The 18,666-nt window shown below is 38.7% G+C and overlaps 1 protein-coding gene across 1 annotated transcript in view; it reads right to left on the bottom strand.

Moving 5' to 3' along the window:
* The window catches only part of cadpsa (Ca2+-dependent activator protein for secretion a), a 215,943-nt gene that overhangs the window by 111,275 nt on the left and 86,002 nt on the right, over positions 1 to 18,666 (bottom strand). Inside the window, exons 9-11 of the mRNA XM_034691892.1 lie at positions 17,121 to 17,187; positions 9,903 to 10,011; positions 8,897 to 9,109 (exon numbers count right to left, since the gene is read on the bottom strand). Of these exons, the coding sequence (XP_034547783.1) occupies positions 8,897 to 9,109; positions 9,903 to 10,011; positions 17,121 to 17,187 (389 nt within the window). The remainder of the gene's footprint in view (positions 1 to 8,896; positions 9,110 to 9,902; positions 10,012 to 17,120; positions 17,188 to 18,666) is intronic.

Below are 18,666 nucleotides of genomic sequence, written 5' to 3'. Positions count from 1 at the left end.
AAAGTTGATTTTATTCTGGCTTTAGACTTCAAGTTCAACTGGAAACTACTGAACTTGACATCAGTGACTCATTAGCAGATACGTTTTGTGAAGACCTCTTGAAAGCTCCACTGCAGATTAAATGTAGTGACGAAGCTTCACTGCCAGGAGACATGGAGCTGAAGACCATCTGAAATGTTGAGACTTGAATAGGAGCACGTTAAAATAAGGGGTATGGTCAGAATTTAAGGAGCTTAATGTGTTTGAGGAAGACCTTTTCATTTGTGGTAACAGCTGCACCTGATGGATCAATGCATTCAAATGAAACCATGAATATTTCTGTTCTGGTTTACCTGAAGAGGAGTTGTTTTCGTTGAGTTTAGATTGATGAAAAGTTCAAACTCAAATGTAGAACAACTCATTCTGTGTATCAGACTCTAATTCAGGTATGCTACTTTGCTGCTGTAAATTCTTATATTGTTTTTAACCTATGTTATAAGTCTGTGCACATTTTTAACTGCATCACTGGTTTTGTAAATATTTATAAATGTACTTATTTAGTTGTGTATATACGTTCGTAATATATGCTTATTTTACTTCTTTAATTTTAATTGCTGATAACTTTTTAATAACTACTATTTATAGGCTCTTGTTTACTTTATAGTGTTTTGCACTGTCTACTCTGCTGCTGTAACACTTTAAATTTCCCCGTTGTGGGAGGAATAAAGGAATATATTATCTTATCTTATATCTTAATGCATATGATAACTTGAAACTATGACGCTAATGCTGACCAGCGGTCATATTCTATATTGAGTCATTACTGTCAATGACAAAGAACAATACATAAGTAACCTAAGGAGAACAGGATTGGATTGTTGTCCTTACTTTATAAAACACTGGACAAATGATCCCCTCAATGGCCTGAAGCTACTTGTAAAAGACTGTCTCGCATGTGCAGCTATGATGACTTGGCATAATTATATTAATAGTAATTATACTAGCATGTTTTAATGAGTCTTGTGAACCTGATCATTATTATATGATCATAATAGCATAATTTATCCTTAATTATAAAAATATAATGGAAAATAATGTTTAACTTTTCAATAAAACCATGCAAATAAAAAAAGTTTAATCTTTTTTCCACTTCAGTTTTCTTCGTTGCCACAAGACCTCTGAGGTGACTAAGTCAGATAAATGACAGAATCAGCAGGTTTATTTACAGCGGCACAGGAAACAGAAACATGTGCACATAGATAGTCACATTTTCTATCAGCTAAATGAAGTATCTTAGGCCTTTCTTTTGAATTATATTTTGTCCATTTTGGGATTTGTCATTTAGTGTATTCCCACAGTACCTCAGGGACAGTGGGGGTCGCAGGTTTCCAACACTGCTACTTTGAGGATCACAGGCTGAAAAATGTGTTAACCCTTATGATACATCACACAGGGATTCACACAGAGCAGCCTCAAAAACATCGTGAGTGAAGCTCAGTTTCTAAACGTGGCATGTAGTTCCCTTTCCTTTTAACTACACTGAACAAAAATATAAACGCAACACTTTTTTTTTGCTCCCATTTTTCATGAGCTGAACTCAAAGATCTGAGACTTTTTCTGTGAACACAAAAGGCTTATTTCTCTCAAATAAGGAGGTGTGTTGAACTGCGTGATGCAAATGGTGGTCACACCAGATCCTGACTTGTTTTCTGACCCCCCAAATACAGTAAAACTGCACATTTCGGAGTGGCCTTTTATTGTGGCCAGCCTAAGGCACACCTGTGCACTAATAATGCTGTCTAATCAGAATCTTGATATGCTAAACCTGTGAGGTGGATGGATTATCTCGGCAAAAGAGAAGTGCTCACTAATACAGACTTAGACACATTTGTGAACAATATTTGTGGGAAATAGGCCTTCTGTACATAGAAAAAATCTTAGATCTTTCAGTTCAGCTCATGTAAAACAGGAGCAAAAACAAAAGTGTAGCGTTTATATTTTTGTTCAGTGTATTAATCCAAAATTCATGGTATCACTGAAACGACCTTACACTGTTTTGATACGGTTTATATAACTTTACAATGATCTGTGATGAAGTGTTGACTACAAAATAAAACTTAAGTTTTAAGGTTCAGATTTTTAAGTTAATTTGTAGTGCAGGTGGGCACACAGCAGCTCTTCAGCATTGTGGCTAACGGTTGGTTTCCCCCTTCAGTGTGAACCGGATGTAACGTTATCTGTGATGCCGACTGTCTCTAAAGAAGTTTGTATTCTCGAGGGCAGCTTAGCATCAGTGCAGTACCTGCAGCCTTATTTGCAGTAACATGGAATTATCTTTAAGGATTACATGCATAGGTTATGACCATTATTCTAACCCACATCAGACATGTCACATCACTTTATGTGCACCAACAGATGCTGTGACACACTGCAGGCTCCAAACACACAGAGGAAAGAGTTGTGCTGCTGCAGCTGAACGTTGATAAGCTTCTCAACAGCTGACTCGTCTCTAAGCCGGTTAAAAGGGACAGAGGAGTGATTCATGTGTTGACACTTTGCACAAGTTTACAATGAAGACAATAAGTACAGGTGTTTTAACACGAGTCACTTACGGTTGGTGCAGATTAAACTGTTAAAAACTTTTTGAAGATACATTTTGACCTGTAAGCACAGACATTCTCATAGCACGATGAAGAATACTGAATATCACCATCAACTTCATGAACCTAAAGCAAACTGATGCTTTGTCACAACCGTTCAAGGATCTTACAGACACACAGGGAACCCTTCAGAACCTGCATGAAATGAAGAAGCTTTTCAACCTGATACAATCCTAGAGGTCAGGGTGACCTGTCCAGGGTGTACCCCGCCTCTCGCCCAATGACTGCTGGGAAAGGCTCCAGCCCTCTGCGATCCCAAATAGGATAAGTGGTATAGATAATGGATGGATGTGTAAGAAAGAAGAGGGTTGATCTTGGTTAGTTTGGGATATTTCCTTGTGTTTTATCTTTGTTTTCCTGTTTAATGCTGTAGATTATTCTTGTGTTCCATGTCTTGTTTTCCCCCTGTCAGTTTTTGTATTAGTTATAAGTTATCCTTTGTCTTCCTTGGGTTATTAGTAATCTATGTCTTGTGTTGTATTCTGTGTTCCTTAGTCTAGTCTGTTGTGTTTCCTGTTTTATTTTGTAGTTCTTGTTCCCTATGTTTCCAGTTTAGTTTTACTTCCTGTTTGTGTGTGTTTCCCTCCTTTTTGAATAACCGTATGTGTTTCACCTGTGTCCTGTGTTCACACCTGTGTTAATCACTCTGTCTTGTGTCAGATCATTGTGCATCTTCCTTATGTTCTCCATGTTTTCTTTTGGATTTAGTTTCCTTCATTTATTCTTTTTGTTCTTTAAAATATATCTGACAAACTTAACAATAAACTCACTAAAGTAGACTAAACTAAACTCATTATCCATATGAAACTTTTTATTTTACCAGTGTTTAAGTGTTATTTAGCTTTAAAATGACAGAGAACCAAATAGATCTCATTGGGATCAGCTCTGTCCTACATCTATACTCATGACTCTTCTAAAGTTTGTTGATTTAAAATGTTCAATCAAATCTAAATGAATATCTTGTTTTGTATCGATAAAACATGTGAAAGCAAATTAAAGTGTCTGTGGTCTAAACAGTAAAAAAGGAGTAAACTGTGAGTATCAGTTTCACCTCTCAGCAGCTGAAAACAAACCTCTTAATTCTGTCTTTCTTGTCACAATGTTTTAATGTAGTCTATTTTGATTTGGGTCGGGGAGGGCGAGTGACGGTGACATGATGTTATATTATTCATTGCACCGATCCAGGTGTGAACTGACAAGTAGTTATTTGGTAACATTGACTGATTGCTGCTTGATTTAATTGTGCAGCAACCTCACTGTATTATTCATGGCCTGGCACTTTTAACTTGGTAATTACCAGCTGCTGGGTCTCAGTGGGACTCCAGTGGTTGTGACAAAAACAGCTTGCTGAGTGAATTCACTTACCCCGACGTTATCAGGAGATGCTTTTTCATTTACCGGGTGAGCTGGCCTGCGTTCGCTCCTCACTGAGTTCTTTGAAGAGTTAAACTTTGGTTGGTGGTTGGTTCTGTTCAAGTTGTAAGTTTCTGCTGATATCAACTTGACATGACTTCATTTTTGAGGTAAACTGTGTGTGCATGTAATTTATCATAGATTGATCCTCACAGTAGGAAACCCTGTTGCTCATTGGAATGAGTCTGTCAGTGCATTGGGGTGTCAGGTTTTGGCTCATGCCAAGCTCCAGCAAGAATCCACCAAAGCTCCCTGATGTGGAGAGGGTTGGGAGGAGGAAGAGGTGAGCCTGGCCTGGCCTCCAGGAATCACCAGAATGACCACACAATGCTGAAATAGATCTAAAGATGTGTAGAAGAGGGGAAACAGTTTGTCCTCGCAAGGCCTCTCATCTATAACTCTATTTGACAACATATGAGAAGATGCTCTGATATTTCACTGAGGAGTCAGAGCTCAGCTGTGCAGCCCTGTGTTTGTTAGAAGCAGAGTGTTCATGTATTGTGAACTCACTTATGCAACCTTTAGCCCAATTCACTCATGTGCAAAGCTCCTGAAAACTTCCTGAAAGTTTTTGGTGGGCTGCATTTGTGAATGCAAATGTTCAAAATCTTCTCCCAAACTTTATCCGTTACTTCCCCTGCCAGACCCCTACACTGAAACTTCCAAAAGAAGTCATGGTGAGTCGATGTGAGAACGCAGCAGGAAAAGGGGGGATGATGAGCATGCATTGCTTCACAACCTGTGCATGCCTTTTTAATAAGCTGCTTCATACTCTTTTCTGCTCATCAGTGTGTGCTTTTCCACTCTTTGTTGTCACTGTGAGTAAGACCATCTTGGATACCATTTAAACCTTACAAGATGACTACTGCAGCATGCTTTTTTCCCTTATGCAGTGAGAGACGTGTGTGAAGAAGCAACTTTGAAAAGATTCAGGGGAAGAGTTCCTCAAATTGTCCGGTACGTGAAAGAGGATTTTGACTGGCAGGAAAATACTGCACTGTGGTTTTTAGATCAGGTTGTTATTGGACAATGGTGCTACCACTTTTGGCTACCTCATGACAGCAATGCACAAGACCACAATTCATTTTAAGCACTTATGTGTGTATGCATTTGCTTCATAAGCAATATGGGTGCTAGGCCTGATGAGTTGTTAGGAAACAACTATGACACTTGCGTGTGCTGTGCAAAGCTACTGTATGTGCAACGTGCAAGATTGGGCCCCAGAAGTTCATGCAGCCATACAATCTTGCAACACTTAGAGTCAAACCCAAGAACAAATAATCCTATTTAAAAGAAACAAAATAAATAAATAAAGAATTATTCCCTGTTTGATCTAAAGAATTGCACAATAGCAGCCGCCTGTAACAGCCAATGCATGTGTTTGCATTTGTTTTGCAAGGAACAAAATAATCATTAGAAAGAGGCATCTTCTCTAATCTTTAAATCAAAAACAACTTTTCAAAAACAAAGAACTTCTTCAAACCAGTGGAGAATCCTAATCTAAACGTTGTGAATGAAGAAGAGTTGTGGAAACCGTTGCAAACCTTGACATAAAGTAGACATGCCGTGGCTTTGCAGCATTCATGAGAACACAAGTTTCCTTTTAAAAAGAGCATTTGTGATGTTTAATCCTGACCTGAAATGCAGCACTCTTATAGGGTGACTCATGGCACATAATTAAGTGAATCCATGGTGTGCGGATGGAAAGATGCAGACATAAGCACAGCCAAAGCAAACCATCTTTGCATGCATGTCAAATCACAAAGGTGTTAGTATGTCTGTCATTTTGTCCTCCAAAAGAAATAACAGAGAGATACTTCAAGAGTCTGACGGACAACAAAAAGGAGGAAGGAGAAAGAAAGGGGAGGAAAGCACTTACCCTTTACTCCAGCTAAGATAGCAGGGTCAGGGTAAAGAAGAAGAAGAAGAAGAAGAGAAGAGGAGGAAGAAGAAACAAACAGAGAAACATAAAGACACACAGCAAAGCCACCAACACTTTAACACTACAGCAGATCACCGGCAGAGAGCAAAGCAGCACACACAGAAAGACTAACAGTAAGACTCTAAAACATGAACAGCACACGACCAGGAAGACAAACTAAGAACATCATTGGTGGTTATGTCAAAAATGTGGTCTGCACAGAAGAAGCTAGGGGTGATATAATCTCAGTGTAAACTCATTAAACATGTCTGCTTGGTCCTCTTCAAATTATGACATTGGACATATCTCTACAGTGTCAGTTTTGCCTGTGCAGTGCTCTGTGGTAGTGTTTGAAATGCTAAATATGAGTTAACTTGTTAGACTATGACTTTTAAGGAGGATAATAAATGTGAAGTCTTCAATAACGCATAGAAAAGCAATTTATCTGGATACTTTTATTCTAGATTTGAACATAAACTCATAAAAATGTTATTAATGTTGTACATTACGTTGAACATTTGCAGTCTAGTTATGTCCACGCACCAAAACAACTTGGTTAGATTAGGAAAAAGGCTGGATTGCATTTAAAGCTATTTTTAAGAGTTTTTATTCTGGTAAATTAAGCTGACTGAAATTAACGAGGATGACTCTACATGACCTGCTTCAGAAAAAGAACCATCAGTGAGAGTATTGAGTATTTCTTTCTTTTTCTCTGGCTCTTTTTGGTTCATTCCGTGCTAGAGAGCAGGGGAAGATGCAGCAAAGGATTGTGGCCAGGTGTCAAACTAGCGACCTCTGCAACAAGGGCTATAGCCTCTGTACATGGGGCACACTCTTAAACAACTGAGTCAAACCTGAAGATTGATTATTCCTTCAAAGATATGTTACATGCATGTCACCCCTGCTGCAGGGCAGGTGTCAGACATGGGAATTCACAGCATGCAGCCTTTTTCAATTTTCCTGTGCTAGACTCAATGTGAGTTACACATTGACACAGACGCTGAAATAAAAAAGAGGAGATTTTTGGCAGAAAACAAGGCTTTGTTCGGTTGCCCACATCCACACAATGATAGATATTTTTAAAAAATGTTTTTTTCTCTCTCTTTAAAAAAATGGCCACAGAGTGTCAACATCAGAGGTGACCATAAATACTTCTCTGTCCCCACGTCAACACAGAAACAGTTGAAGACACCCACACAAGCATGCCAGATCAGCAGGTGGCGATAATGTGTATTCAGTCTGTCATGTCAATGTCAAAGGAGCTTTAGAAGAATATTGCATGTATGCTTATTGAGCATCTCCTTAAGCAAGTGGCAAACATGAAAAGTTGAGAATCTCAAATTAAGAAAAGAAAGGAGTTTTATATGTTTGACAGACGACGAGGCAGAATTACTGCTTAATGTTACATTATAAAGTCAAAAAGTGCCAGGGAAACCGACTGGAAGACATACAAAAACAAGGATAACCATGACACCATCTTGGATTCATAGTGCACGTGCAATAAAAAAAAAGAACTTTGTCATGCACAAGTTGAGGTAAAGATGTCAGCATTCCCCAAATTTTTTTTAGTTTTCCAATTGGATTCAGACAAGGCGAGTTTTTTTTCTGTCTCCGCTTTGGAAGGTGTTTTCTAAAACCTTAGTTTTCAATGACTCAAAACTCTGTTTACATGTAGCGCCAAAACGCAGAGAAAAAAACCTGTTTTTAAAAATATCCACATAGGTATGAACGGGGTTTTAGATGTTTTTCTGTAAGATGTCAGAACATAATATGTAGGTCAGGTTGCAGCTCTCTCTGTTTGTCTTAAATGCTTTAGAGCAGCCTCGTAGGACACTTCGTATTTGAGGTATGATGTTGTACCTGTACTTAACGAGTAATAGTGTTGTAATGTTTTTGGTTCATCCTCTTTGTACATAGAAATATATTTGTTGTATTTCTCTTAAAATTCAGTTCAGTCACTGTGTTGCAAGACTCATGGATAAAAAAATAAGCTTAACCAAACCTTTACCTAACTTCCAGCATCAACACAATTTCATCACAGGGATAAATAGTCTTTAGTTACTTAAAGTTGCTAAGAGGAACTACATTTTATGTCAGCTTAAGCATCACTGAGACCAAGAAACATAACGCCTCTGATGATCCTGTCCTGTTCATGAGTTAGTATTTATCTCTAGCTTTCAAATGTATCAAAGTGAAACTGTGTTTATTTAAATATTAAGGTTATTATAAGAACACATTCTTAGTCGATTCATCTGAAAAATAAAACACTATTCAGAAATAGTTTATCTTTTAGCTGCTGGTCCTGTTTGCTTTGACAGATCAGAGTTCATTTTAGTCTCTTTTATAACTGCTCATGTTATGTTTAACTAATGAAGGTGGCTCAGTATTCTGCTATTTAACCATCTTTGACATAACTACCCCACATGTTCCTAGGTGACGTACACAAATAAAAGTTAACTTTTAGCCAACACATCTTTTCCATTGCTACGGCATGCAGACTGAGTTTACTAGAGGACAGAACGTAGAGTGTCCATACAGCATGAGACACCTGAGGATCTTAAAGAGTCACATTATGAAGCTTCAGGGAAATGACAAAGCTGCTGTATTTGATGAGCTGGACGGTCAAACGGGATGTTTTGTTCCTAGATTACTGTCATTTTGAGAACACAGTGCAATATACAACAATGATCAAGATGTCAAAGTAATAGAGAGTGACAAATATTAAGGTAGCTGTTGAAAATGTAGCAATCATATCAGGTAAAACACATGCTCTTTCTTCATTTACTGTGATTAATGAATATCATAAATATAAGCTACATCTTCCAGTTAGCGAATTAAAGCTCTGATCCGGTCAGACGTTCGGAGCAGAGCATGTGGTCTGAGAGCTAAAAGAGGAAGGATCATCAGACAGCTGCAGACTCACAGAACTGAGAGATGGGTGCATCGAGCTGTGGAGCCGTGCTCCCCCTGGAGTTGAGTTTCTGGACCTGGGTGGGAGGAACCGGTTTGTGTGACTGTCCCGTAGCTCTGTACATGGCCTGCACCCACAGGATCCGGTCCTGCTCGTCATCACTGGCAAAGATCACTGTGTCGCCCTCTTTCACAGCGTTGAAGAACGTCCGGCCTCCGTCTAGACCTGATGAGGAACAGACAGAGGGACGAGTCAGGTTTATCAGTGATGACACAGTTACTCTGAGGAAGTGTAGAGGAATAAGCAAAACTAATTACATAAATACTCAAAGAATGTCACTTCAATGTTTGGAGTATCTTGAGCTGATTGTTATTATCCCAGAACTTCAGATGGAAAAGAGTTTTTACACATCCATATTATCCTCCAAGGAATTCTAGGCTCGGGGTCCGTACGTGGAAACAAACAGTCTTTCGACGTACGTGCATGCGTGTGGACTGGGGGCTTTCTCTACACATGTCTGCATCAAATTGTGATGATTGTCCTTCTTTTGCATTGTTTGTTATAATGCAGCAATGATTTATCCATCTATTTCATCACTTTTGTTCTGTTTATTTGAATTTATTCTTGTTGACCTTTAGCGATGTATTTTGTCTTGCATTGTTTGAATTTTCTAGACTTCTCTCTGTCTGATTCAGTGTTTATTTTGTCTCCTCCTGAGTTCCTTTGTCTGTCAAAGCATTTAGTAAAAACTGTGTTGCTGTTTTTTTTAAGTCTATAATTTATTTTTGGGACTTTACACCTTTATTTATTTATTAATAGAGGAGAGGACAGTGGATAGTATAGTAAAGTGGGAGAGAGTGGGGGAATGACATGGGGGTAGGAGGCCGCAGGCTGGATTCAAACCCAGGCCACCTGCCACATGGGTGCGCAACTTAACCATTAGGCTAAATCTGCACCCATAAAATGTGTTTTTAAAAGTGTTATATGAATAGAGTTATTATCATGCACAGTGTGTCACCTGGCTGGGGGTCTGTGTAGTCCACCGTGTAGCCATCCAACTGGAGCAACTCCACTGGCTCAGCCTTCTTCTCTCTGTAGCTGCACATGGCAAAGGTGTACTGACTCACCTGCACCAATCAAACGAAAGAAATGCACACTCATCAGCCAGCTCACAAATGAGTGGATGAAATACATGAAGCTCTGTGTATTTCAGTTATGGTTAGCTGGAATCACAATATTACAGTTTTTCTCAATTGTTTACACACAATTACTGGTACTTGAGACACGATGACCACAACATGTAACCCATGCACCAACCCCCTGAACCAAGTCTGCTAAACTACAAGCACAATTCCTGCTTTACACTCAAATTGCAGTTCTAAAACACACTTTTTTCAAAACACTACACATAATTCTCTGCATTTGGCACAATTTTCAGGAAGAAAATCTCTTGTTTTCACAAGGAACACTCAGTCATTCAAAATCTAAAGTTAATTGCCATACTATGCACACTGACTCATCACATGGGCAAACACCTGTCTCACAGTTTTACAATTAGCAATCAGAGCTATATTTCCTCCGCTGCTTAGCCAGGGAAAACATTGCTTGTGATGTGGATGAGGTGCTGTGGCCAGATCGAAACAGAAGAGAGGATGCAGCATAGTTTTTCAAACATTTTTTTACTGTAACGGTACACAGTAAATTCTTCAGTTGTATTGCATGTAGACCACTGTATGTGCAACTTTGTGTTGGTTGGGATGTACACTGTGTACATTGTTTTTTGGGGGGAGTAAATAAAATATATTTGTTACGGTGCATTTGTGTGTTTCGAATATAAAAACAATATACTAAAATATTTTACAACACACTGTATGTACTGTCTGTAGTAAGTGTAACACTCAACAGAAAAAGGCCTAAGTCATTATGAAGAAAGGAGAAGAAGTGTTTTCCATTTATCACAGTGTTTTACATAGAGCACATCAGTGTTCAACTGGTTCTTATTAATGTCTATTCATTTGGTGGTTTGTGTGTGTCATTTGAAAACAAAATACCATTTTGAGAAGAAATAACATTGTTTTGAATGTAAAGTTTCATTTTGCAGGAGAATTGAGGGGTTTTGCCCATTTTTTAATTTGTGTGTAGGGTTCTGAGAGTATGAGGCATGCTTTCAGAAAATGTGTGTAGACAATCGAGAAAAACTGTAAACAAGCATTAACAAGTAGGATTATTTCCTAGTCCTGCTCACCCTGTCGGGATTTAAATCCACTATTACCACCTGCTCACTATACATTAAAACTCACTCTTGAGTCATAAACACAGCAAGTTAAACCAGTTGGATTATGAAAAGAAATGGGGCAGATGTTTTTGTTTCTGTGTAACTTTCCTCTTTGGACTTCCTCACAAAACTTTACTTTAAGAGAAATGTTACATTTCAATCTCATTTCTGCTTGGATGAACCTCTCTCAGCTCATAATTGACATGTGAGCCTCATCCACAAGATACCCAATCTAATCTTCATGTATTCATGCGTTCATATGATGAATTCAATCAGCTGAAGTCTGATGCAGAGCAGTGGAAGGTAGTAGGACTTCATTGTTTCATTCCTGTTAATAAAAGGCCGCTCTGACCCACATAGAAGTGTATCCCTGGTGTAGGTGCTCCCTGTGTTTGTAACAGGAAGTGTAGTGACAGTGTGTTGCTAGCTGTAGCCGGCCTGCTGATACTGTAGCTGCCAGTCATACCCGCCTGTCGTCACAAATCACCGGGCCAGGCCAACCCGCTGCTGTCGCCACCTCTGCCGCTGCAAGTGGCAGCTCTCACTCTGGCTGCAGCTGCATTCTGTGTGTGTGTGTGTGTGTGTGTGTGTGTGTGTGTGTGTGTGTGTGTGTGTGTGTGTGTGTGCGTGTGTGTGTGTGTGTGTGCAAGTGTGTGTGTGTGTGTGTGTGTGTGTGTGTGTGTGTGTGTGTGTGTGTGTGTGTATGTGTGACAAATGAGATTCCCCACGACAACACTGATGAGACCTGAGGCCACGTAAAGGATGGAGGGAAGCTGGCCGACTCTCCAGCAGCTCCCTGGCCTCCAGGACACCACAGCAGCAAATCACAGTCTTAACTACCAACCTCCCTCCACCCGGACCCCAAAACACCAGCTCTCCCTCTCCCCCTCTCTCCCTCCCTCTCGCTCTCTCTCTCTCTCTCTCCAGTCATTACTCGTAAAAGGAAACAAGTGGACCTGAGTACTAAATAATTTATTGAACATGCCTTTTGTGTTTATTTCCAAATTTTGGTGTTGGCGCAGAGTCCATCATGCACTAAAAATGTACATGTCACACAAATTATACATAATTTAAAGGTATACTACAACTCTTTCTGACGTTAATCAATATTTATTCTGACTGAGATTAAGAAAATAAAATGAGTGGAAGTAACTTGGACTAAACTGATCCAGATTAAGCTGAAGCATGTTAGATTTAGATTGAATGACATGAACAAAATGAAAATAATTTTGAAATGAAGGGGAGGCAAAACAAACTTAAACCTAAAGCAGCTGTGAGAATCTTTCTTTGTGTTGGTTTTGGCGCCCCATGTGGCCAAGAGTAGTACTCCTGATGTCACAGAGATCTGCATCTAGCTAGCATGTGCATTTGTTTATATGGCAAGAGAAAAAAAAACACTTTGATTTTTCATTAGAGCAAAAAAAAGTTATCGCTCAGCATCCTGTATTTCCCGGGTTTTGAGCTCTATTGTGTTGTATATTCATGTGAATCGTTGCTGTGGACCACCTGCTGTTATGGACCTGCCTTATCAACCACTAACAACACTCTTACTTTTATTATCATTACTATTATTAGTAGCAGTGGATGGAAATACTGATACAGCAATATATCGCCGTCCTGACTTGTGTGATACGGTTATTGAAAGAAATAAATATAAATAAATATAGCACTCTGAACAGATTTCTCTGATTGCTCGACTTAGCTCGACTTTACTTCATGTCTACTTGAGTGGTTTTAATGGCATGAATGAAGGTGGAAGATAACTTAATATCAGAGAGAAGAAAGCGGGACAGTGGTGAGAAAAAGTTAGGAATTTCGCTCATCACCTTAAAACCAATATTGTGATATTATCGTTATCATAGAACCTGTGTAGTGTACGATATCATATTCAGTCACCTGATAATTTCCATCTATATATTATTATTATTGAACCTCAGATAAGCTACACTCCAACCACCATTAGTTACATCTTCAGTCCTCTATATTATCCTCATTTTAGATGTAAATGTTAATATTAGACCAGACCAGAGTTAATCAGTGGATTATTAAACCCATCACACAGACTGTAAGGCATACCGTGGATTATACTGTAACAAGAGAGATCGATATCTCCCATCAAATGTTCTTAATGCCTTCTTTTAGAATTTCAGTATCATTTCATTGGTTAGGTTCTTGATAAGACATATACTGATATCAATAAATTGTTTACAATAAATATTCTGTAAATTAGAAATAATAAACCATAATTGACCTTAAACTTTGTATAATTCACTTTTATTCCCTCCTTTCTTTAGAACAGTGAATTTTAAAGCAGATCATTTTAGCAGATCATTAGAAACATTTTGTTTTTAAGTACCGCCTTAAAAAAAACTCTTCACTTCACTGTGCTCTACTGGGACTCTGGTTAAGCTGTGTCTCTATGTTGGGGTCCTGCATCATCATTGTATTTTTTATTTCGTCTCTGTTAACAAAATACCTGCTCCCTGTACATTACTACATATGTATAGCAGGCATTGACAACAAAGTCTCATAATGTATTTAATAAGTAAAGTTGACATATGACAGACCTATTTGGAGTAAGGTGTTCAACTCCTGCAGCTCTTTCTATTCATTTGACAGCCTGCTTGAACTCTTGCAGTACTTTGCTTTTTATATCTTCTCTGATCCTCCTCTCTCAGTGCATGCATACTTTCCTATTATGAAACATCTTTACCATGGTAAGTGTGTTTTAATGATGTTTTGGTCAAACCTGAAGTCGATTCATCTTAAAGTGAACTGAATCTGAGTGGACTGAACTGATTTGAACTTAAAGTAAAGAGAACAGAGCTGGATTTGAGCTTGGTGAATCAGCTGAGTTTAGGTGAAGTGATGCAAAGAATGAACTGAGCTGACATGGACGGCGACAGGATGGAGATATGGATAATCAAATTCAGTCCAACATGAATACGCAGGGTTTATCTTCTCTGTAATCTGCCAGGATCGTATGAGGAGGGAGCCTCGTGCCATGACCAGCGGACTGATTATGGACTGATGGAGGAGGAGGAGGAGGAGGAGGAGGAGGAGGAGGAGGAGGAGGGGGGGGTGATTTAAGGACGAAGAAGGAAGAGATGACAGGCAAGTGATAAATGACAGGAAAAAGAGAGACACAGAGAGAGAAACTTAAAGTCTACACTGTGTGAAGTGACTCGATTAAGAACAGTTAAGAATATTATATTTATTATATCTATATTTTTGAAAGTCAGTTTTATTGCAGTCCTTGCATCTTTATGAAACCATTTCACAGATGTTGAAAGCACACCTGAGGATATTTTACTGAGAGAAGCTGCGTGTTGTCAAGAGTGTCAGGCATGTCCTTTGATAATTACAGGACTAAACGTGTCTTCATCAATGGACACTGTGTGGGAAAAATAAACACTCAGTTGCAAATAAAGCTAAAAAGTAAAAATAGTAAAACATATATTGCTTTTTTTGTGGCAAAAATACAATAATGGTTTTAAGTTATCTGTTTTAATGTCAAATTAAATTGACAACAAAAGAAAAACTAACGCTGTGTTAACACAGATCAGGTATTTGTGGATTAAAACATGAGCTAGTAAAACCTCTGACATGTTTTCATTAATTATTTTTCCTTTAAGCGAAAACAAGATTATGTTTTTGTTTACGTCAGCCTCAGACAAGCTTTATTAAAACATATAACAGCTACTGTGAAAGAATCCACATATTATCTGCAGAAAGAAATCTTTAGAATTGAAGTGGGCCTCGCGTTATAAGCCTGCGCCTCATATACAGAGGCTGCAGTCCTCATCCCAGTGGTTGCAGGATCAACTTCTGGCCTTAACAATTTTCTGCATGTCCTCTCTCGCTCTCTACTCCCCAAATTGTCTGTCTCTCTTCAGCTGTCCCATCTAATAAAGGCAAAAATGCCCAAATATTTATAACCTAAAAAAAGCTGAGCTTTAAGGGCGTTTCATTTTCACATCCAAACGCTAAGCTGTAACTTCTTCACACATTCAATTTAATGCAGCGATAATCAAGATGGGAATTTTTAATATAAAGACGCAACATGAAGCATTAATATGAGCAAAACTTAGTGAATATATTTGACACATTTGAAACAGACTCAGAGTGTAGAGATGTAAAGACAGACAACGGTTGTAAAATGACATCCAGGTCAGAAAAAATAAATAAACATCTCACATCTGAAAAAAAAAAAACATGATCGTAAGTGCATTATTTGTTCAACTCACGTAAAGTCCAATTTTATACACTCAAAATTTTGCAACATGTGGTCAAATGTGGATATCATGAGAAATCTGTGTGCTTTTAATGAACAGGAACAGACTGCAGGAGCAAAAACAACTGTGAGCATGAAAAAATGCAGCATCTCTAAAACAGCAACAAAAAAGTACATGTGCACTCAAACACACAGAAACCAAAAGTATCTGTGCTCTTCAAGACAAACATCTGTGCACACCCACACACACACATGAAAACAAACAGACACACACACACACACACAAATGTACACACGCTGGGGAGTGTGCAGTCTATCGACCAGTGTTTGTCACTTGCTATATATTTAGCTGGGAGCAAGTGAGAGGCTTCAAGTTGGCGGCGCTCAGGCTTTTCTAGCTGCGAGTGTCAGGCCAGCGAGTGTTCGCTCGACTTTGTCAATCCCCTGTCAACTTGTAGCTCTGAGACATATCCTCTGCAACGCACAAGAGACAGCACCCCTCCCACACACCCCCACCCCCCCTTCTGCCCAACTCCCAGTGCAGAGCCACCAGGAAATGGCCGCTACCGCTCCCCACACACCCGCCGCCCCCACCACCCCATCTCCTGACAAAAGCCTGCTTGGCCTCTCCATCATTCCTCTGACAGCCGGGAGAAGACAGCTTGGCTGCCGCTCTCTCTTTCTCGCTGCACACACAACATGTGGCTGGAGAAAATATTATAGCTACAGAGCAGAGCTGATGTTGATGGCTGCTCATGGTTCTCTCCTGGGGGCAATCAGATCTGGACTGAAGTGAATGCTCTGTCAGCTCTAAAATCTCATGTTGTGTTTTTGGAAGTAAAAACATTTTTATTTCAAACCGAAAGCTGATTATTATTGGAGCTTTTAATATACATTTTTCACCTTTATCTGTCCTTCACTAATGCATCTTCCAGTTTTTAAAGATCAGGATTCAGATATTGCAACAGATTTATTTTGTTAAACTTCTTTAAATGAGGCACCAGCTACAACAGAATTCAAGAGCCTGTTGGTGATACATACTTGTTTTGTCGCAGTTATCGCACAATATATATTTAAAAAACATGTAAACATCTGTATATATCTACCCCAATTTATTAAGAAAGACCTTCAGTGCTGTTGTGAAGGGTATTTTGGAGGAGACAGGCCTGAACAGATTCCTGCAGATGTTGGAAAATTAAGATCTTGTAAAATCTAGCCACCTCACCTTAAGGTCTCCTGTTTGATTTCTAATAACCTCAGATGTTTGTTCAGTTCAAATAAGTATAAGTGGCTTTATATTTGAGCCTTTATAGAAATAATAATTGCAGCTGTATCGTCTATTTTCTTTTTGACTAATTATCTCTGCAGCATGAACACCTGTACAAAATGTTAGTCTAAGCTGTCAAAGCAGAGGATGGCTGCCATGAAGGGTTGTATTTGTGGGGTTGAGCATGATGTCTTGACAAATGTCCTATAAAAGATATTACTTTATCCAAACAAGTTACTGTATATTAAACTTTATAGAGCTTAGGCATCCCCGTCTGCACAGGGAGTGATGAAGGGGGGATCCAGACTCTCAGATTGAGAGTTTTAGGGTCCACTGCCATCTTTCGCTGTCATGCCTGTAAGTTATGTTCTGGTTGCTTGTGTTTTATTTTATACTGTTTGACTTTTATTCATAGGATATTTAAAATCCTGTGGAGCGTGGTTTGATTATAAGTGCTTACCTGAACCAGCACAAAGAATCTTTTCTTCCATCTTTTCCACACGTTTTTGCCGATGGCCCAGAGGTACCTGAGGAAAAAAGAAAAACAGTTACTCAAAGAAGACACTTTGAAGAGTTTCTGCTTCCTTTATATGCCTTTGCTCCTTTCTTCTCTGCCATGACAGATGTAATGGGAGTCTGACGTGACAGGATGAATCTCTGGAGGACACAGAGTGGAAGAGAAGTGCATCTACTGACCTCTGCTGGTGAAACACCGGTACTACACATAGATGCATTTTAGAAAAATCCTTAACAGACCTCACTCCTCTGTCATTTATTTATCTGTTTTGTCTAAAATAAAACAAAACATAGTGACACTCAGACAACAACAATCATTCATTAGAAATAAAAAAATGAAACAAGATCTAAAATAGTATTTGACATTAAATGATATTAAAAAATACTGATTGTACTGAATGATAAACAAACACACCTGCAGCAATAAATGGATCAGTTCTTGGTAAAGAATAAAAGTATCTGTCTTGGTAAAAGGATCCAGTCCATGAGAAATAAATAAAAACTGCAGTGAGGATAAAATTATATTTTAGTTGATGATGAAGCAGCTAAAACATAACAACGTCCTGTTTCTTACACATTGACTTAAAGTCTGCATATGCTGTTAAGAGGGACGTGTATCATGAGATGTAATAGCATGAGTCATCACAATGACATTTAGACTAACCAGTGTCAAATGCGTGGATATCTACCTGGAGGCCTGCATGTTTGAAATGTTAAAGGTTCAGAGTGCAGACGTGAATATTTAGCGTTATCTAGCGGCCAGATTATAGATTGAGACGCTTCCTTCACCCATTCTAGTGAAGCTTCAGGAGCAACGGTGGCCTTCGAGGACAAGAAGCTCCTGTGATGCATTATGAGTATGAGCCTCTATTTGTCAAATTTTTTACCATCAAAACATTTTTTGAGCACAACAACAACCACTCTCTTCTTCCTGTTCATCTTGCATTCAGTGCATTTTAGATGGCTGCTAACTAAATACAAAAACGTGCATGTTACTAGTTTGTCCATTCTGTGCTACTGTACATAATTTTACCCAAACTTATCTTAATTTTCAAAAGTCCTTCAAAATAAATGTATGTTGTTCAGAGCTCTTGCAGAATGAATTTAAATGTATTTTAATGTATTAGTAATTTTCTTAATCCTTACTTTGCTCATAATTAAGTGAACTGCCTGTTTTATTTTGCTGCCTTTGAAGCCTGTGTATTATTAATGATATATCTGTTACTAAACTGTAAACTCCTCTGCTGATGCATATTCACTTTGCTGTACTTCCACTCAATACAGTATAAATCTACATCTTAAACTTGCACATCTGAGTTGTTTTAATCACTAACTTCACATTAACAGTGTTTGAAAAAACAAAACATGATGTTACACCATCTTTGTAAACCTTGAGATACGGTCTAGATTTGGACTTGACTGAAGGTCACAACCGTCATACCGAGGTGCACAGTGCCACAACTGAACAAGAAACCAAAAAGTTGTGTTTG

The sequence above is a fragment of the Notolabrus celidotus genome, chromosome 1 (genome assembly GCF_009762535.1).
Source record: "Notolabrus celidotus isolate fNotCel1 chromosome 1, fNotCel1.pri, whole genome shotgun sequence".
Taxonomy (NCBI): Eukaryota; Metazoa; Chordata; class Actinopteri; order Labriformes; family Labridae; genus Notolabrus; species Notolabrus celidotus.
Note: the sequence above shows the minus strand (reverse complement) of the source record. Positions and strands in the feature narration are given on the sequence as shown.